Below are 22,500 nucleotides of genomic sequence, written 5' to 3' on the forward strand. Positions count from 1 at the left end.
TTATTCGTGTGTGTGTGTCTGTGCCTGTGTGTGTGTGTGTGTGTGTTGTGCTTATTTGGAATGTTTCTGAATGTGCTTTTGATGATGTGTGTGTTTTCACGTGAGTGTGTGTGTGTGTGTGTGTGTGTGTGTGTGTGTGTGTGTGTGTGTGTGTGTGTGTGTGTGTGTGTGTGTGTGTGTGTGTGTGCGTATTTGTGTGTGTGTTTTTTTTAATGTGTTTGACTCTGGGAATAGGCTTCACAGGCTGCTCCCATGCCACATTATTCCTCCTACATACCATACACCTTTACATGTCACCACTTTGGCGCTAACACCCACCTTCCACATTGAATACATGCTAAGGCTATTTCATACAGGACTGGTGTAATGGTATTAGCGGGGGTGTTTTTACAACATGTCGGCGGGTCTTCTTGTTCTTCAGTAAAGTTTGATTTCATGAAATTCAAATCCTTAAACTGTTCCCTGTCCCAGCGGGGATTTGAACCTGGGTCCGGTTGGATTGCAGGCCAGTTATCTACCGACTGAGTCACCGCCTCCCCCTAAAGAGAGAGAGAGAGAGAGAAGAGCAAACTTTCTGCCAAGGGAGAGTGGAAAACCCCATCGAGACTGGGCACGGAAGTCTTTGAGCCAAATTTGTCACAATGTAAATAATGATGCTCTTTTTCGTTGTTCAAGAACTCTCCTGCAAATGGTTTCCTCCTGGGCTGGCCATGTAAAACAGCTTCTACCTTTCACATTCATCAAAGTCTGCTTGCTTTTCAGATGAATGGAATAGCTGCTCGTACGAATTTTTCACTTTTTCCCGTGATAAACATTGAAATATATCAAATATTTGCTTAAGTTGCCTGAAGTGTTTTTAGATTGTTAGACTTTAATCGCGCGTGCGCGCTCACTGTCCACGTGTGGATGCCTTTACATGGCTCCTTTGCCCTCATCCACCCTTCTTCCCCTTTACATCCAAACCCCACAAACCACACCACCCGTTAACTTCCGCCCATATCCCTGCACCATGCCCCTTTCAGATGTGTTTAATTCGACTACCCATTTTTCGAAACCCAAGAGTTCAGACCAGGCACAAGGGAAGCATTAGCAGTGCTTGGTGTTAAAGCTGGAAACTTGATCAACTGTATATCATCCTAAGACATCGAAAGTTTACATTAATTCCTGTTCCTTCCTCCGTGGCTCCCGCTCCAGTACCGGCACACTCTAAAAATCTTTCAGGGAAAATATTTTTCTTTCGCCTTGTACCTTAAAACCCACTATATTTACCCCTAGTTCCAACTGTTTTCAATATTTTTACGTTTCCCATCCCTACAATTTACGTTTTTTGCTTTCGTCCCACTTTTTTCAATCTTACTACTACTTAGCCACAAAATGTAGGCTAATGTTTTATTCCTTTCACCCATCACCAAAGTCACGGGTTAATTTCTTGCACCCACTGGCTGTCTTACATCACTGGAACATCAGATTGCAGCCCCACACCCTTCAGTTCACACACATTTCCACTTTCATTAATCAAGGCGTCCTTCAGTCCAAAGACATCACTGTAAATTTCTGACTAGTATCACACGATGAATAAGAAAGACCTCTGGTTTTGAAGACATTACGGTATGCTATAACTAATCACTCCTTTATGGAAAGTTTCTTCTAGGATGAAAACTTTCTTTAGACAGAAAGAATAAATTATAAGAAATCACTGAAAAGAAAAGGTTAACCCTTTGGCAGGGAACTTTTTCACTCGATATAAACCGCATAAATGACCTTGATTTGAGGGGTACCAGATAATTCTGTGGTCATGGCATCACAACACAAGTAGAGAAGCACCAACTGCAAAATCAGCTGAATGGCGCCAACGCTGGCCCCATACTGAAGGGCATTGACCAAGACCTTTACTTCGTCCAGAAGTGTAGTACAGTTGGCTATACCAGTTGAATCTGAAGGCTATCAACAGTGACCAGGATCAGAGGAACAACGGTACTAAGCACGACTGACGTAGATTTATGGAGACTAACACAGACCCCGTCCAATGGGACAGTAATTTTAGTCTTTTAAAAATTCCATATCTAACTCAATACGAAAAGAAACAAATAAGTGTCCAAATTAGCAGGGTAGGAAAATTATTTAAAATTATTATATGTTATCCACATATGATATGAAGGCTGCTGATATTCTACTATGCTTAACGTTCTTTGTAAACCTGACGAAGATTATAAATCCAATTGGCTCAGTACAGTCAGACTGGATAGCAGATTCGAATTCAAAGAAAGGACACCATTCCTTCCTTAAATCGCTGCTCATTAAATCTCATGGAACCACAACTGCAATTCAAACCACAAAAATGGTTCTGTTCTATCAGGTAAAAACAAACTATGGTATGGAATGAAACAGTTTATGCACAATGACTGACCTGGACCTGGAGGGCACCAGGCACAGTGAGTGTGTCCTGCCTGGTGGTTTGTGGGGGTGCTTTCTGTGGAGTGGTCGGTGTGGTGGATGGCGAGGCGTGAGTAGAGGAATCATCAGAACCATGAGGACTTGGGGGATTTGAGGACGGCCGTGCTGAACCTGCTGGCACGGAGTAATGTGCATATTGGAGGAAAAACAGAGACATTTGCATCACTGTCAGTATCACCCTAATATTGCGCTTATACATGAGATGATTAGTATCCAGAAACACATGAGGAGAAAAACAGAGTAAGATAGATGTCATCAAAGTCACATATAATGAAGAAATATACTGCAATACATGATCATCACACACACACACACACACACACACACACACACACACACACACACACACACACACACACACACAAACACAACACACACAGGAGTAACGACTAATAAAGCTGATTGAAATTCTGAGTTTGCCGGTAAAACTCCATGCACCTTGCAACCAAATTTCCATTTTATGCACTGCAGGAGCACAGAAGTAGCAATGAAAGTACCATAGTTTTAGACCCCCACTTGCTGCACGAGAAAAATTTCTTTACAAACGTCTGTCACTGTCCTGATTTTTTTTAAGCATACATAAAAACACAAGATCGCAAGTACAGCAAATATTCTTCAAGGAAAACTGTAAAGCTAATTTCCTGGCTGCACAACCTAAAATCGTGTGAAGAATACGTCACTACAGTCGCGGCGCGTGACTTTGAGGTTATTATCGTGCCCTGGCAACCTACCATTCAAAAGTGCTTCTGATTTCGTGTATGATATGAGACGCATGTGATTCGTGTATAATGTGTTCGTGTATAATAATCGTGTATAATATGTTCGTGCATAATAATACGATTCGTGTATAATATGATACGAAATCAGACGCACTTCTACATGGTAGGTTGCCAGGGTACGATAATGACAACCTCAGAGTCGTGCGCCGCAACTATAATTACCACCATTATCTGCCATTTTTATGAATAATTTATTTTGACTTTGAATAGGTATATATGTTACGTTCTTCAGCCACACTGCTACTGTTGTGTGCAAAGTTACATAATGGATTCGCATTTGAACAGTAGTAAAGTTTTTCAATATTAAGATTTCACTTATTAAACATTCTCTCTCTCTCTCTCTCTCTCTCTCTCTCTCTCTCTCCCTCTCTCCATATAGGCTACATATCACTGACCTATATTCCTGAAGATTGACAAAAGTGAGTCTGCCGAGGAGATTTTGACCAACTTCGTCCTTGTCTGCGGCGATGAAGTCTTAGAAGAAGGTGAGGATGCTGACTTAACGCTGAGGAGCCGCTTGGGGGGGTCAGGGGTCATCTCTGAGGAGGACACGTCTGGAGTCTCACCCACGTCCTCGCTGCCTGATCCACTGTACCTGAGAGTCGCAAGGAAAACAGTTATCACCACAGAGTATACACTCTGTGTACTTTAACTTGGTCTATAACTGCTATCTCCCCATCTCCAAGTCTGAGCTGTAACAACAAATTGACATTAGAATATGATGCATGTCATGAAGAAGCATCACGAAAAGGATGTAGGGCTGCAACACTGTCTTTTTCTGCCCTTTAACTATGTGAAACCAACTGTGAAAGGATTAAAATCTGAGCCAAGTTTAAAAAATAATAATATACAGGGTTAGGTCTCTCTCTCTCTCTCTCTCTCTCTCTCTCTCTCTAGCGTAGTTTTTACTCAGTCCTAGTCCTCCTTTAGTCAATCATCTTTACTCAGCCATGTCTTTGCTTTACAAAGTCTGTCCAAGCTTTATTCGAGTGTGTCCCTGCCTTACCTGTGAGCTCGGTGTGCCCGTGGTGAGCGGCGGGGGCAGCGTCTGGTGGCGGATGAGAGGTTGAAGATCCTGCTGGGAGACTTGTCCTCGCTGCAGCTCATGTCGGAGGATGAGGAGCTCATCTCTTTGCTCATTTTGTCCAGCAGTTTGGCGAACGTCACCTATCATATAGATTATCAGCATAAGCTACTTACTGGATGGGATTATATTCATCAGGATAAGTGCTTAGTGGATGAGATTATATTCAGAATTTCTGTTTACGTATATACCAAATTCGACATGTACTGTATCATCACGATTAAATGTTTTTAAATATTTATCAGTAACAGGCCCTGGCAATATTTTCTTTGTACTCTTGTGGTTCTGATAAAAAGAACTAAGACTGTGACTGTAGCCAATTTGAAAATAACTGACTAGCCATATCTCACCTGAATATGTTTTTGAGACGGGGAAACGAAGTACTGATCTCTCCAATACAAACTAGAGATGAACAAACGAACAAAGCGCCACCTCTCTTGTCGCGCAACGAAAAACATTCCTTTGTTTCATCGTTCGCGTCAGAGTTTGTTTCAGTTCACATGCCACAATGTTATCCTAACTTTCAGCGCTCCAATTTAATTTCATCCAAGAAGCAAGGCCTATGCATTTTCCCTTGTGTTAAATATGCATTAAATTCTACGATCTTTAGATATCATTTCAACGAGATTAATCACCACGAATGACCTTCACCGCATATCACACAGTAGCCAATACATCACTTTATATAGATTGTAACAGTAATTTCATACTGTGTTAAGTTCACAGCTTACCAAAACAACGTCATATTATACTTGCCTAAATTCATAAACAAAATTCTCATCTTAATACAAATACAATATAATTTCCTTCATTTGCTTACTGTGCAAATACTATATATATATATTATATTATATTATATTATATATATATATATATATATATATATATATATATATATATATATATATATATATATATATATATAGTATATATAGCCAGGTAAGATTATTTTCTTGTGAGCAAAGGAGGTTCATTGCAACTGCTGTTTCTGCTTTGTTAAATTTCAATCCAGTGCTCTTGATGCGTTGTGCCAAGCGACGTTGATTTTTTATATGCACACTTCTGAGTGGCTGTCCAAATATTTGTGTAGTTGGTGACGTTTCGTTCCTGCATGGGAACATCTTCAGACCAATCTGATGGCGGGAGGAGCAAGACATTTATTTAGGGGATGCCGACACGTGCTACCACGTGATTAGTCGGTCAATTGTGCGCCATGGGACGTGTGTGGCCATCTCATTGGTGGAAAGAGTTCGCCCACCGACGTTTTTGATCTTTTGTATGTTGGAAGAACTTGCAAATCTCCCACTTATGAGTTGATTGTAGGTTTCAGTTCGGAAATATAAAATGCTTTCAGAAACATGAGTCTGCGAGGGTCTTTTTCACGGTCAAATATTTCAGTATCTTTTTCGAGGTGTTGACGGGTGAGGGAAATGTTATGTTTAGTTCGTGCACTACAGCGCAACTCATAACACCTTCCTCACTCCTCAGCTCCTCAAAAAAGGTACTGAAGTAACTGACCGTGAAAAAAAAAAATAATAATAATAGACTCATGCTTCTGAAGCACTGTATATTTCCAAACTGAAGCATACAATCAACTCACAAGTGGAAGCTTTGCAAGTCCTTTCAACTTACAAAAGACCACAGACATCGGTGAGCTAACTCATTCCACCAACAAGACAACCCCACACCATCCAGCGCTCTAGGCCGACCAATCACGTTGTAGCACGTGTCGGCGATCCTTTTAAAATGAGGTCTTGGTCCACCCACCATCAGATTGGTCTGAAGATGTTCCCAGGAAGGAACGAAACGTCACTAAGTACACCAACATTTGGACAGCTACTCAGAAGTTTATATGAAGATCAATGTAGCTTAACCCGACGTATCGAAAGCATTGAGCCAAAATGAAATAAATAAAAAACACCAATTTCATTGAACCTAGTTTGCTCACAAGAGAATATATATATATGGCATCACAGCAAAAGACAAAGCTTTAGGTGCCATATATGTATAACAATGTTTTAAAAACAAGTGACTAGTTTGGCACACAAAAACAGCCACAAACTCCTTCTAATGATCTTACATGTCACTAACACCTTTCAGATACCCATAAGCTGTGAGAGAGGCAGTATGTGTATGACTATTACTTCTGCTAAATTTCTATACTGAATAATGCTCATACTTGAGATCACTGAAACAAATTAATGAAGCAAGTGTATTTGTAGGGTAAAATTATGGTATTTATAGAGCCTTTCCATAAAATTACAATTATTTTGAAACTTTCAAGATAGTTCTAAACTTAGAAATACATGTAATAAGGAAAAAAGATGTAATATATCTGCAATACAGTAAGTACAGTATATTAACCTGTATTGCTTTGAAAATTATTATTTACTCACAGTGATTACATTGCTAAATTAGTGTGGCTTGCTTGAGAAGACATGGTAGTGGACGTGCTGTACGAGCTGTAAATGACAGGTAACTGCTTGCAAAATATAAGAAAATACATTTTCATGATCACAGTGGTTCATACGTTTACTCCATACAGCTAAGTATGGTTCAAAAGAAGTCGAATTTATCATGCTTCTTAGGGTAGGAAACTTCAATTCATCAAGCAGAAGGTTAGAGATGTGAGATGTACCACAGCTAGCACGACAGATGCCTTCCTCACTCAGCCTATGAGACCTGACTTACTTCACAGTACCTGGTTCCAGCGTCACAGTAATATCAAGCTTTCATATTTTCCCACATTTCAAATCAATTATCAAGTTGCTTACTTTACTAGATCTCTATCTCACCAAGGGTACTTCACCTTGCCATACCTCTATTAATAGATCCATGATGCATTTCACGTCCGTGATAATGTACCCCATGTCCTAGCTTACTGCTTGATCTCGGTTTCAATCAAATGGTCAGAACCTACTTTACACGGATACAATTTTTTATCACATGTTACGAACAACAATTCAACCTCGAATCCTCCAGAATTGCACTGCCTCACATACAGCCTAACTGAAACTGACATCAATTCCAGCCTATATAACAAAACTTAGTCTTATCTTACATATCAAATTATTAATATGGTCATTTTTTTCCTGATGCACACTCTTCAGCCATATCTGTTGTACAGAAACTAACATCCAAATACCTTATATGTATCACCCCTGTCTGACATTCCACATCCTGCCTCACATCCTACACCCGTGCCTCAGATTCCTCACCCTGGTGCCCCCCAGCCTGGCATCGTCTCACAACCTACACCCTTGCCTGAGATCTCTTTGCTTCACATCCCACAATGTTGCCTTACATCACACACCCTTATTTCACATCTGCACCCCTGATATACAAACAACATATCTGCCTGACATCCCACAGCCCTACCTCACGTTCGACACCCTCGCCTCATATTCCACACCTCTCTCATATCCCACACCCTTCCTCACATCTTTGCCTCACAACCCACACCCCAGCCTCGCATCTCACATCCGTCTTTACATCCTACAGTTCTGACTCACATCCCACACACTTCCCCCACACCCAACACTTCCCTCACAGAAACACCCGCTTGCCTCAGATCTTTGTTTCACGCCACAGGTCTTTCCTCACCTTCTTGTCGTGCTTGGAGGGTGAGGGAGCGAGGCAGGTGAGGGAGGTTTCGTGTACCAGTGCCTCTCCTGCCCCAGCACCTCCCGCCGCTGCCACTGCCGCAGCCACACCCTCAGTCCGCAGCAACTCCGTCGCGATATCAGCACTGCGGGTCCTCTCCTGAATGTGGGCCCGTGAGTCAGTGTGTGTGTGTGTGTGTGTGTGTGTGTGTGTGTGTGTGTGTGTGTGTGTGTGTGTGTGTGTGTGTGTGTGTGTGCAGTGTGTGTGTGTGTGCAGTGTGTGTGTGTGTGTGTGTGTGTGTGTGTGTGTGTGTGTGTGTGTGTGTGTGTGTGTGTGTGTGTGTGTGTGTGTGTGTGTGTGTGTGTGTGTGTGTGTGTGTGTGTGTGTGTGTGTGTGTGTGTGTGAGATGGGGAAGTTTAAAGTGTATTAGTTCACTTACAACTGCTCAAATTCACCAGCGCAATACCTCTTCCTAAGCAAGATGCACAAGAAAACAGGGGAAGAAATGCCAAGAATGTATTAAGAATGCTAGTAGAAAACTCACAGCAAGAAATAGAAATTATATCTTTATTGTGTTTAATTTTTTAGGAAAGGTTATGTTTTACAGCAAGGGTGTAAATTATATTTGAAGAAATATTCCATACTTGTTATGAAACGCACAGTACAAAATCTGGTCTACTGTGGCGTCTGGTGGTGCACAATTATACTTACCAATATCATTCTATAAATGGTTCATGCTTCTATGAAACACTTCACAATTATGGCTAACTGTTAAGTACTATTTACAGTCTGACTTGTTAGTACAGCCGTCAAGTAAAATATGTGTACACATGAAAACATGCTAATCTGAGGCTATTTATGGGAAAACGCTAAGTAGTTTTATTATACGAAAAGTTACATACATGTTTAATTATGTCTAGTAATCTACAAAATTATATTAGCAAGCAGGATATTATTAGTCCATTCCTGGGGGCAGCAACCTGAGAAAGAGAAAAAGAGTGGAGAAGGTTCTTGAGAGAAAGTGAGATTGGTGAGGGGTGGTACTCACTCCTGAAGAGGTAGAGGGCTGTGGCTCCCGCCCTTGTAGTCGACAGAACTCCTCCGTCACCTGGGGGGGTTGGCGGGAGGTGAGAGAAAGGGAGCGGGACCGAGTTGAGGAAGAAAGAGGTGGGCTCTGAGTGACGCAATATGGGCACGCTCACGGAACATGACATTCAGTACAAGAATGTTTCATGCTTGAGTAACAGAATATGACACGATGGATACTTATGATTTGTCACTTATACACTGCTGATGAACCGGAACGGAACACCATAAAAAAAAAAAAAACTTTTGTACGCTTCCACGCGAATTTTTTTGAACACACACACACACACACACACACACACACACACACACACATCACTCAGATAAATAGTTGTAAGTAAAGAGGCATGCACACAGTACGATAGTTCCTCAGGAAGTTACTGTTACAGCAAGCGAATAAAAACACCACCAGACACTTTAGTTTGAACGTATGCATCAAGTACAGCACCGAAATGTGATATTTCGGTGACTATATTTTAAGCTTCAGCGGACCCAGAACATGGTTGGAAAGTTTGTGAAAGGTATAATAGGTGTTACATACACTAAGTGAGGTTTCTGAAAACCTGCCACCAAGTTGTTGGAAAAAAAAAAATAATGAAGCAAATACGGCACTAGAACCTTAATTTGTCGGAAACTACTAAACCTCCTGCGGTCTTACGCACACCACTGGTAAGCTAATAGAAAAATAAAAGGTGTTACGTAAATCGCTTTCCTCACAATTTTCCTCCTTTATGCTGAAAAAAAAAAAAATAATAATAAGCACCAGAGCTGAGCTGTCTGGAAAAAATATTTAATGTACATGGACCTTCTTATACTGGTATAGGTGAAAAGCTAATTATTTTAGTAGCTTTACTCAGAAAGACCGTAATTGAAAAAAAAAAAAAAAAAGGCCGCCAAACACACCCAACTGTGCACCGTAACTGGGTTCTCTCAAAAAATATTATAATAAGATCGAACCTACGCACATCTCTGGGAAAAAAAAAAAGATTAACATGCTTGGTTGCTCGAGCATGTTCCACACTTTTAAGAGTGTACACTTCTTTCATATATGATGCACTACCATCTTTCAGGCTTTTCAGAAAATTGATATCTATAGTGAATATACAAATCAAAATGAAGATTATCAATGAGGTACAGTTAAGAAGTTGATAAAGTGACCATAATGTAAAGAATAGCTATCTATCTTTCTACCTACCAATATAATAATCATCAGCCACTGCAAGTCCACTGCTGCACAAAGGCCTCCCCCAGCTTTCTCCATGATATCCTTTACAAAGCCAATCTCTGACAGGTTTTGCCTGAAAATTTCTCTGTCTGACCTTTTTTTGCTGCTCTTGAAATCTCTTGAAGTTCAGCCAGTCAGCCTCATGCTCCATCGGTTATCCCTTGTTCTTGCTAGATGACCTGACCACCTCCGTTTATGTTCGTTTATAACTTCTATAATGTTTCTGAAATTATTCTCGTCTCTCACCCAAGTTGATTTTTCCCCTCTCATAAAGATATTCTCAACACTGACTTTTCCATTCCTTATTGTGAATGCACTAGTTGATTTTCCATCGCTTTTGTCATTTCCAGGTCTCACAACAGTATGTCATCGCTGGGATTATACATTCCTTATATACATTTTGCTGCATTTATACTGGCAAGCTACTTCTCATGCTAGCTCTATGTTTATCAAAAGTTTTTCATTCAAATGCAATGCCTCGTTTTTTCGCTATTATGGTCTTTCTTTAGGTTTATTTTTTGTCTCAGATATCTGTAGTCCTCAACTTCTTCAACAATTTCTTAGTTTATTTTGATGACGCTCTTTGGGGTGTGTGGATCAAACATTAGTTTTACTCCGGATCATCTTTAGCCCTACTTTGAGACTTCTCTGTTTAGGTCATTCAACATTTTTCACAATGTCTCTGCTGTTTTAGAGATTGGGACAATGTCACCTGCAAATCTCAAATGGTTTAAATTTTCTCTATGTATGTTTATTCCCTTGTTCTCCCGGCACTGCTTTCTGAAAATACCTTCAGGGCATGCTGTAAGTAATTCTGGTGAAACTGTATCACCCTAATGCACGGCTTTCTCAGTCTTACTTTCTTTTGAGTTTTTATGTAATTTGACACTAGTAGTTCCCTCTTGGTATATGTTTCGAGCAGTTTTACAATGTTCTCGTTTACTCCTTGTTCCCGAATGGAATTCACAGTTGCTCTGTGCTCCACTGAGTCGAAAGCCTTTTTGTACGCAACAAAACTTAAGTACAGTAATTTTATTAAACACTGTAGTTTTCTCAGCTGATTCACTGGGTGTAGATGATCAGTAGTCGATTACCCGCTTCGGAATCATGCCTTCTCAAAAGGTTGGCCTTCTTCCAGATTTGTTGTTATTCTGTTCATAAGGACTTGATTGAAGGGATTGTAAATAAATTATTGTAAGCTTATTGGTCGGTAGTTACTATTATCTTTTTAGTAGCCTTTCTTGTAAAACAAAATAACTTTTGCCTTACACCAAGTTTTGGAAAAAGTATTTTTCTTCATTCTTAGAATAACTAAGTGGGCATGATAGTTATGAACTACTACTATTGCATCCGACAGTAAATCTGCTACTTCTTTACCTTCTCCTGGGGCATCCTCTCTTTTCATATTTGTAAGAGAAATGATTACTTCGCCAGGTTTTACCATTGGTAATGCACTTGAATCAACTGAGAAGTTAGATTTCAGTTCTGTTCTCTTTAATGCATACAGCTCTTTATAAAATTCTTCAACACTCTTCACCATCTTCTCTCTACACGTAATGACTTCACCATTTCTGTCTTTCAGTGATATAATGGTTTGCTTTCGTAGTGGCATTTTTCTTCGGACCTGTTTCACCCTTACTCCTTTTTTAGTGGCTTCATTGATCTGCTTCATGTTTCTCTTTCATTTTCTTCTCTCTGTCTCTTGCTGATAAAATACTTAATTTTCCTCTTACTATTTCATCTTTCTCTTTTTTACTTTCATCTCCTTTCTTTTGATGAGTTCGCTGGTTATTTTTGAATATTTGTTGCCTTTGATTGTAATAAATTCCCTACTACCTCTGCTGATTCCTTAACACTTTTTTTACACTATCAATTAACTCATCAATGACAAAGGTACCATATCGTAAACTTTAACTCTGTACTTTATTACTACCTGGAAGGCAGCTTTTTTCGTCAAGTTTATCGGCCATATTCTTTCTTTCACTTCTGTAACTGAATCTGGGTGTCCAATCGATCAGTCTATGGTCACTTTCTATATAGTATTTTGTTGATAACTGTGGCATTAGTGACTATGTTGTTCTTCTCTGATGTAATGAAGTCGATTTTATTGTTTGTCCATTTGGGCTTCTCCATGTTCACTTTCTCCATGTTCATTTTTGCTGAAATATGTTCATTATTATACTCATGTTATACACTTCACCATACTCGTATTAAAAATTTATATAAAACCAAGCTGTGTATGTGTGAGTTTCTCTATATGTTTGTTCGTTCCTTTCACGAGAAAGGTAATAGATATCGACCTATTTCTTTTTGCATTAGATCGGAGTAAGTCCTGGAAGTATCAGAAAAATATGAAACAAAAATTTTGGCGATCGTGCGCGACGAGACGGTGCGAAGATGTCGGAGATCGCGACACAGGAAAATGTTCGTCTCTCTGTTTGTCCGTTTATTTCACGAGAAGGCAGTAGATATCGACTTAGTTCTTTTTGCATAAGGTTAGGATAAGTCCAGATAGTTTCACAATCTGAACTCAGTAATGGTATGAGGACAAACATATTGGTAACTTCATACATTTTGTGATGGAAAGGCTATTAGTTAGTCCAGCAAATTCATGTGGGCAAGCACTAGTACAACTCTCTATTTGTCAATACAGAAAGAGAGAGAGAGAGAGAGAGAGAGAGAGAGAGAGAGAGAGAGAATCACAGGCCGTGCACTGAATCTAAACTTGAACATTATACTTTACTTCATTAAGTATGAAATTACCCTAGATATTCTAGGATGATGTATGTGCAAGTAATATTAGTAGACTAAAACGTACTTTCTTCTTGTGTTATTTTTTACACACAGTTACGACTTTTTATTAAATTAAGAATACTCGAACAGTTCTTTCGTCGACGTAAGGTGGCATGTAAAGCATTATATTTGAAAATGGCTCATACTTCATGTGATTGTCCCTCAAAACTGAATTCCACCTTTGCCACGCTCTTGTCACTGTACTTATTTATTTCCAACGGGTGTTCTACCACTACCCTAACCCCCACCAGTGACAGACCTTAATCCCTCCTGTCTCTCTACTTCTCCGACCCTCCTCCTCCAGCATTACCGTTAGAAGTTTCATTCCTATTGTTGGTTCTGCCGGTCAGATGACGCTTGTCCTCACGGATTGGACTTCCGGCAAACACTGCCAACAAACACCATCCCAGCCTGTACAGCCCATGCCTCCGTTCACCCCACTCATATTTTGCTCCATTATTTATGTGGTAGATGGGGGTGCTCACCATCCACTCACTCGATGTAGTGCTGCTCTCGGGTGTCTGCCCTTTTCTCTCCATTCTTCTTTCCGTCCATTCTCTTCTGTCTTTCTTTCCTTTATTCTTTCCATGTCCTTCTCCCTACGGGTGACTTCACACTCCCTCTTCTTTCAATCCTTCATTCTTTCCACTCCTTCAGCCTGTGGGTGACTCTACACTGAGTGACAAGCCAAATGGTTTCCTGTGTACCAGGAAACCATTTATTACGCTGGGGGGTAACCATATAACCAAATTTTGGCGCCTGGTGGTTTAGTGGGTAATTATTGCGCTCCAATCGGATTGAGCCGGTGATGGTTTATATCCAAGGGATGGTTGGGGTTGATTGCTCATGTAATGCCACTCAGGGACGAGTGAGGCTGGTCACTCTCATCTTAAATGTCGGGACCAACTTCCTAGCCCCGGGCTCCTACGCTCCTCATGGGGCACTGTAGGATTGGATGATGGATGGATGGATGGATGGCTCACCTGAACAGCCATATACAGCAATTGTCTGGTTAATTTCTTTGACAACTATATAAGATTTAACAAAGATTCAACTTTTAATTTTCTAAAACAGAAATTTGAAATATCTTGTATGAATGCAAATGATTTTGGGAAAAATTTCACAGGTATGACGTGAATTTAATTATATATATAATTTGGGGAAGGCGGTGGCTCAATCGGTAGAGAGGTGGCTTGCGGTCCCACCGGACCCAGGTTCAAATCTCCGCTGGGGCAGGGACCAGTTAAAGGATTTGAATTTCATTACGGCAGACTTTACCGATCTACCAGAAGACCCGCCGACATGTCGTAAAAATACCCCCGCTAATATCAATACAACAGTTCTGTATGAGAGAGCCCTAGCATGTATTCAATATAGACGGTGGGTGTTAGCCCCGAAGTGGTGATATGCAGAGATGTACGATATGTAGGAGGACTACTGGGCCTTGGGAGCAGGCTGAGAAGCCTATGCCCAGAGTCGAGCACATAAAAAAAAAAAAATCTACCTAGAAGGACCTGGACAACCTTAAGTGGTGTCATCATTATTATCATCATCATCATCCCTTTTCTTTTTCCCACCTGCCTGTGAGGGTGAAACAAAGTACAGAAGGCCAGAAAAGGGAGACCTAATCAATAGCATGTCAAATGAAATGGACCATACTCTCATTCAAGTCCCCAGAAATCTAGCTATACCTGATAGGTGCCCCATTCCAAATACAGCTTCATAATTACAGTTCTAAAAGAGTTTGCCTATCATCTGGCAAGTTAGAAAAAGGGATACCAAACACTTTTCATGCACTTCTTCGCTTAAAGCTAACCCAACCAGTTTTATCCCTTGTCAGTTTCTCAACTTCATAAGCCTCCATACCTCTCTCCCATACACTCATTTACCTTATATTTATACCTTCTGCTTGCTTATCAAACCACTTCATACCAAACCCACTCACATATACCCCTTTCCCCACCCTATTTACATTCTTTCTTTCCCTGTGACCCTACCATCTAACCTACCAGCTAAACATGCTTACTTCAACTCTGTTTTCCTTTGATTTCCTTATGCCACATTTGCCACGAATCACAATATTTCTTATCCTATCCACTATCCACGCTCTACCTCTCTAACTCTTGACTTTACATTTTCATGCCATATGAATTTCTCACTCCCATATGTTACTGTGGGTACTAACACTTCATGGAATCATCTCGCAAACCACACCTAACCTCTGTGTTGTATCAAGGCTTTAAAGACACACTCCACTTTTCTTCCCTGTGCCACTTTACTTTCCCCTTCCTTTACTCATTTACCACTCTTTTCTGCCTATGCGTGGAACTTGAATTTTCTCACAAGTTCAAGTCTCTCATCATTCACGATAATATCACACTGGAAGTCACCCTCTCTCTCAACAACCACCACTTTAATCTTATCTACACTTACTTTCAAGGCACAACGTTTACAGACATCAACGAATCGCTACACCGATCTGCAAATTTCTTATTCATTATTTGCCAGCAGTACGGCAACTGATGCTCCACCCTTCACCATTCATTACTATTCTCAAACTTCTCAGTCTCTTCAGTTTTCATCTCGATAACCGGTGCACGGTATCGGACTGATTATATGCATGCGCCTTATAGGACTTGACTGACCTGAAGTGTCTTGAAAAGACAAATATCCTGAACTCATTGTTGTGACTTTGATGTATCTGGTTTTAAACATGGTTATAAAAAAAAAATAACGATTAGAATGGATGTAAGATGACAAAAAATGACAGTGACTGGATCAGAAGTTCCCTGGTCGGATGATGAGTAACCAGAAAGAGCCTAATTAAACTAGTATAGTATACCAAGTGCAGAGGAAGCAAGTAAAACAGCCTGCAAAGCTTGTCCCATCCAAAGAAAAGTGAACAATAAGGTAGCCTAACGCAAGATCCATTTATTCCAAATTTTCTGGACATACTGCATATAAAGACTGAAGATGATATAGCAGGCAGTTGGTGACCATGAAGACAGGTTCGGAACTGACTAGATAATTATGTGACAGATATGGTTCTGGCCAATACTTGCATTAGAGACAGAGTCAGAAAATAGATGAGTGTTGCTAGATGAATGATGTGTGCCTGCCTTAACTGGTGAACAATGCCAAAAGACATTAAGAGAGAAAAGAAGATAGTTCAACAGCATAGAGAAAGTGATGCAATCTTGAAGAGAGAGAGAGAGAGAGAGAGAGAGAGAGAGAGAGAGAGAGAGAGACAGACAGACAGACAGACAGACAGACAGACAGACAGACAGAGACAGACAGACACACAGACAGACAGAGGGGGGGGGAGACCCCGAATGGAGTTAAAGAGAGTTGACAATAGTAAAAGGTACGTCTTCACCCTGTCAAAAGTGCTGTATATGTGAATCTAGCAACACATCATATCTGTACACCACGCTTGGGCAATGCACAACCAAACGGGGTTAGCAACAGCACACAGTTATATCACCCCTACACGTCAGTTAAGGAGATTTGACGAGAGAAATGTTGCGATATATCTCATATGAACCACAATCAGTTGGGAATGTTTCTTTCATTATTAATATTGCTATCTCCTGACAGTCTTCTTCAGCTTATGACAGGCTTTTCAAACTGGAAAGGTGACTACTTTCTTAATAATCCCCTTCAGTACGAAAGATGCTTCCTAAGCAGCCTAAAACCGTCTACTATAAGCAAAAATATACTAAAACAGAAGTTACCGAGATTCAAAGGATAAAATTAAGTGGCCCGAACATTCATAACCCAGCTATTGGGCCGAAAAGAACATGAAGTATCCAAAAATTGACTGGATTGTCCTGACTGGGCGGTAATGGCTGGAAAAAGCTAGAGCAGAATTCAGCCAATTTCATATGATCTCTGGCCTAGGCCTATAATGTTGCCATATAGCTCTCATGCGAACAAATGCAATAATTGTCCGTTGTTCTGGAAGTTACGCCAAATGATGAATTTTCCGGCTGACTTACACCAGATGACAGTGTTGTCCACAAAGTTCTATTACCGGCTGACCACTGTGCCGATACGACGCCAATCTGCAGTTAATTCATGTGTCTGTCAATGATTTGTGTCAGTACCTCAGGCTCTTACCTCAAACATGCACTTTCTAGAACTGAAATAAACATAACGGAGTGTGCAAACAACACATCCAAAAGCTTGACTACCAAATAGAGAGAGGAGAGAAATGGATGCGATGACAGGGGTGAGACATGTTGAACACTTGCCTATTCAAAAAAAGAAAAGTATCTATCAACAGTCATAAAATGAATCTCTCTCTCTCTCTCTCTCTCTCTCTCTCTCTCACACACACACACACACACACACACACACACACACACACACACACACACACACACACACACACACACACACACACACACACACACACACACACACACACACACACACACGCAAGCGCGCGCCCGCCCCTTCAAATCATATCTCCCTAAAAGAACAACTCATCATAATGTGTCCCCATGCCATGCACTGAATCCTCCTTTGATTACAAATGTTAACTTTTCACATCTTCCACATGTTTAAGTACACGCTATAGTCTGTTTGATTAACCTGTGCACCTGAGATGTATGGTGCAAGTAGGGTGTGTTTGATTCGCGGCTGCTGATTGGCCGCCGATGATGTCACTGAAGTAATTGCAGGCATGTATTGTAGTGCAACATGCGGACGTAGGTGTAAGCCGTGGGTGGATATTATAGTGCAACATGCGGATGTACGCGTACACCAAGGGTGGATGCAGTGCAACTTGCGGACGTGGGTGTACACCGTGGGTGGGTAATTTACTTCAAACGTCACTCATGGTTTTATAAACTTTATACTCAACTTTAATTTTCTTTGATAACAGTAAACTTTCTTAGCTAATTTTGACTCTTTAGCTTCGGAAAGCATTCCATATTTAAACTTAATGCTTATACTGGCAGGCATTTAAAAAATATCAATATAAATGGTTAAAAAAAGAAGAGCTGTAAATTTACATCATCGGCGGCCAATCAGCAGCCGCGAAGAAATTGCACACTACTCGCCCCATACATCTCAGCTGCACAGGTCAATCCAGATCAATTAAGTAAGACTGAGTATCAATACAAAAGGTAAAAATGTAACAACAGGGGCAGTGTCAACAGCAAAAGCAGAATATATAGAGGTAACCGTGAAACAATGCGCTTGACATGCAACATTAAGTGTAACAGTTAACGGTAAACAATAAGCGTAACACTTGGATAACGGTAAAATACAAAAAAGTAAGTATAAAGGAAGCAATGCACAAGAAATGGAGTCCCATAGTGATGTTTTTTTTTTTTTTAATTCCCGTCCCTCCAAAATGCATAATTTAATGCAAAAGGAAACCATAGAAGGCTTTTTGTATCTTATCCTCCATTTTCAAAAGCCTCTCCTAAGCGGAAAATTTCGTCTGGAGGCAATGACAATTATATGAAAAAGAAGCAATCATACTAACGAGATTATACGTCAGATAATAAAGACAGGCAATCTGACAACAAGAAGGAAAAAGAAGAGAGGTATAAGGCAGCAAACAGAAGGAATTACGGACATAGACGAGGAGTGAAAGAACTGCAATACGAAGAGAGACAATGGAGAACAATCCAATAGCAACATGAAGTGCGAGATTAATTCCCTCTGCATCAAGACGTGTCATGTCTTATTCCAGCAGCTACCAGATGATTTTATTCAGCTTAGAGACTAACACTGGCAGCGTAGATATTACTGAAGGCTTTATCTAACCTCCCCGTTTTAAGTCAATCGTATGCTGAATACAATAATTTGGAGATGTATATATATATATATATATATATATATATATATATATATATATATATATATATATATATATATATATATATATATATATATATATATATATATATGCTCCAGTCCAAAAGTCCTCTACCCAGGGGAACGCCTTAGCCCTTCAGGGATACCAGGTGTAAAACCAAATTATATATATATATATATATATATATATATATATATATATATATGTGTGTGTGTGTGTGTGTGTGTGTGTGTGTGTGTGTAGCCAAATACCTTATTTCTGTAAGGGGTGGCCACAAACAAATCGCCTCCATGTCGCCCTGTCTCCCGCCATTTAGCTGTTCCCCCCCAGGTCACACCCCCTCTCTCATATACCTCAATATTTATCCCTCCATATCTTCTTCTGTGTCACCCTCCCTTCCTACCCTGCACCTCACATACACCTTATATATACTTTCCTCGGCAATCTCTTGCTCTCCATCCTACCCACATGGCCAAACCTCCTCAATGTATTTCTCCTAACACTTTGTATTACATTCACAACATAATACTCCTATACTGCCGTATTTGTCAGTCTCTCTCCATGTAACTCCATATGCTCCTTTCAGATAACTCAGTTCCACTGCCCTTACTCTTGACTTCCAACAAGGTCCAAGCGTTGCATCCAAATGTTAGAGGTGGCATCACAATACTATCATGTAGAGACTTTTTTGCTTCCATGCTCACTTCTCCATTTCTTACCACTGCTTTCAAAGAACGAGCAACCTTTTCTTACCTGTTTTACCCCTTCAAGCACTTCATCCCCGAAACTTCCATCCATACTCATCACACTACCCAAGTACTCAAGTACACTCACATTTTCCATTTCCTCATCATCCAACTTCACTGTGCACTCAGTGGCTTCATTTCTCTCGTAGACTACAACTTTACACTTCCCTACATTCATCTTTAGATTCCGTTTCCTACACACTCTCCCAAACTCATTCGCCAAGCCTTGCAGTTCCCCTTTGTCATCACTTAGCAACACAGTATCATCTTCTTACAACAGAACAGGAAGTTTCTATTTTGTTTTTATGCGAGGAAGAAGGAACCAAAGGCCACGAGCCCGCAATAACTGTTCCCTCCAAGACAAAAACAGAATACAAGGGAGAGCCAAATTCAAGATCCGATCATTTCGAGATGCCTGGACACACTGCGTTTGAAAGACTGGAGATCATAGGAAGCAGGAAACACAGACAGAGGAAGACAGTTCCAGAGCTGACCTGTTGTTAATACTGGGAGTAACGGTTAACACTTGCATTAGAGAGTTGGACAGAAAAGGGATGAGAGTTTGCTGCTAGGCGGGTGCTACGAGCCCGTCGTAGAGGTGGAGGAATGCAAGCAGACAGTTCAGAGGAACAGTTACCATTGAAGTAGCGATAGAAAAGAGATAAAGATGCAACAGTGCGGCGAAGAGACAGAGGTTGAAGGGAGTCAGTAAGAGGAGGAGAGTTAATGAGATGAAAAGCCTTTGACTCCACCCTATTGAGAAGAGCTGTATGTGGGGAACCTCCCCACACATGAGAGTTGTACTCCACACAGGGGCGGATATAACCCATGTACAGAGTCAACAATTGTGCAGGGGTAAAGAAGGAACGGAGTCAGCTTAGCACACGTGCAGATTTTACAAGAGATGTAATATGATCTTTCCAAGACAAGTCCCAAGTAAACGAAACCACAAGCATGTTCAAAGATGATGCAGGATTAAGCTGAATATTATTAAAAATTAGTGGGTACTCCTGTGGATGATTCTGTCGGGTTGATAGGTGTAAGAACTGAGTCTTTGATGCATTAAAAACAAGATTATTTTTACCCCAGTCAGAGATATGAGCCTTGTTAGACATTAGGTGTGCCATAGCCTCATCCCTTGTTTGTTGAAGTAACTACTGAGATGGGCGTTGCGGGAACCGAAAAGAAAGGTGAAGGGTGGAGTCATCAGCGTATGAGTGGATAGGGTTAGATGTACAGCTTAGAAGGTCACTGATGAATAAAAAAAAAAGAGAGTTGGTGATAGGACAGAGCCCTGAGGAACACTACTGTTGATAGATCTAGAAGAACGATGGCCGTCTGCAACAGCGGCTATAAAACGACCAGAAAGGAAGCTTAGATGAAGGCACAGATAGAATGATAGAAACCGTAAGAGGGCAGTTTGGAAATTAAAGATTTATGCCAGACTCGATCGAAAGCCTTTGAGATGTCAAGTGCAATGCCAAAGCTTTAGCCAAAGTCCCGAAAGGAGGATGACCAGGAGTCTGAAAGGTAGGTGAGAAGATCGCCAGTGGAGCGTCCCTGACGGAACCCATACTGACGATCAGAAAGAAGGTTGTGATAGGAAGAGGCTTTAAAATTTATCTATTAAGAACTGACTCAAAAAATTTGAGATACAGGATGTTAAAGCAATTGGACGATAGTTAGAGGGTTGGGAATGGTCATCCTTCTTTGGGACTGGCTGAATGAGAGCAAACTTCCAGCAAGAAGGAAAGGTACAAGTTGACAGACAAAGGCGAAAGAGTTTGCCTAGGCAGGGTGTAAGCACAGAACCACAGTTCTTGAGAACAACAGGAGGGACTCCATCAGGGCCATATGCCTTGTTAGTATTGAGGCCTGTGATGGCAGAAAATACATCAGCTGAAGAAATTTTAATGTCAGGCATGAGGAAGTCAAAGGGGGAAAGTGATGGAGGAACAGCACCGGAATCGTCTAAGGTGGAATTGGAGGAGAAAGTCTGAGCAAAGAGATCTCCTTTATCAGTAGAAGAAATAGCTACAGAGCCATCAATGTAGAAAAGAGGAGGGAAGGATGATGAGGTAAAGTTTTTAGAAAGGTTTTTCGCCAGGTGCCAGAAGGAGCGGAAAAATTCGAGTTGGAGAGTTGAGAGCATTTGGTACGGATGAAATTATTTTTAGCAGAGCGAAGAACAGACTTAGCACGATTCTGGGCAGAAACATATAAAAGATGTGATTCAGGGGTGGATTGGCTCCAGTACCTTTTATAGGCCCTCTCTTTGTTGTGGACAGCATTAGAACAAGCGTGATTAAACCAAGGCTTTCTTGCATTAGTCAAAGGATATGAGAAAGGAATGTATGCTTCCATGCCCGAAAGAATAACCTCTGTAATGTGCAAGGCACACTCAGATGGCTCCCGGCCATGGAAGCAATAATCATGTCAGAGAAAATCAAAGAAGTACTGCCTTAAGGCCTCCCAATCCGCAGCTCAAAAGTGCCACAGACGACGTTTCTTTGGAGGGTCCATAGGCCGTACCGAAGCGATTGGATATGTTAAGGTGATACGGTTGTGATCGGAGGAGGTGCTCTCTCCCGTTAAGGCCACGTCAACATCCACTGCCCTACCTTGTACCTATTTTGTAACCCCATTTTTATACAAAGTGAACAGCCATGGAGACGTGACACATCCCTGTTTCAATCCAACATTCAGACAGAAAACGTCTTCCGGTTCACCATCCACACTCACTGATGCATTAGCACCCTCATACATACTCTTCACGGCATTCAACGGCTTCCCATTTACCCCAGATATTTTTAATATTTTCCACATTCCTTGTCTATCAACTCTGCCATATGTTTTCTCCAAATCCATGAAGGTAGCATAAAACTTCTTCTCTAGAA

The 22,500-nt window shown here is 40.8% G+C and overlaps 1 protein-coding gene across 1 annotated transcript in view; it reads right to left on the minus strand.

The window, feature by feature from the left end:
- The window catches only part of LOC145406388 (uncharacterized), a 246,849-nt gene that overhangs the window by 27,453 nt on the left and 196,896 nt on the right, over window positions 1-22,500 (minus strand). Inside the window, exons 22-26 of the mRNA XM_080277552.1 lie at window positions 8,969-8,992; window positions 7,921-8,079; window positions 4,240-4,400; window positions 3,629-3,828; window positions 2,408-2,568 (exon numbers count right to left, since the gene is read on the minus strand). Of these exons, the coding sequence (XP_080133678.1) occupies window positions 2,408-2,568; window positions 3,629-3,828; window positions 4,240-4,400; window positions 7,921-8,079; window positions 8,969-8,992 (705 nt within the window). The remainder of the gene's footprint in view (window positions 1-2,407; window positions 2,569-3,628; window positions 3,829-4,239; window positions 4,401-7,920; window positions 8,080-8,968; window positions 8,993-22,500) is intronic.

The sequence above is a fragment of the Coenobita brevimanus genome, chromosome 70, assembly GCF_032717465.1.
Source record: "Coenobita brevimanus isolate Jiangsu-jjx chromosome 70, ASM3271746v2, whole genome shotgun sequence".
NCBI classification, from domain to species: Eukaryota; Metazoa; Arthropoda; class Malacostraca; order Decapoda; family Coenobitidae; genus Coenobita; species Coenobita brevimanus.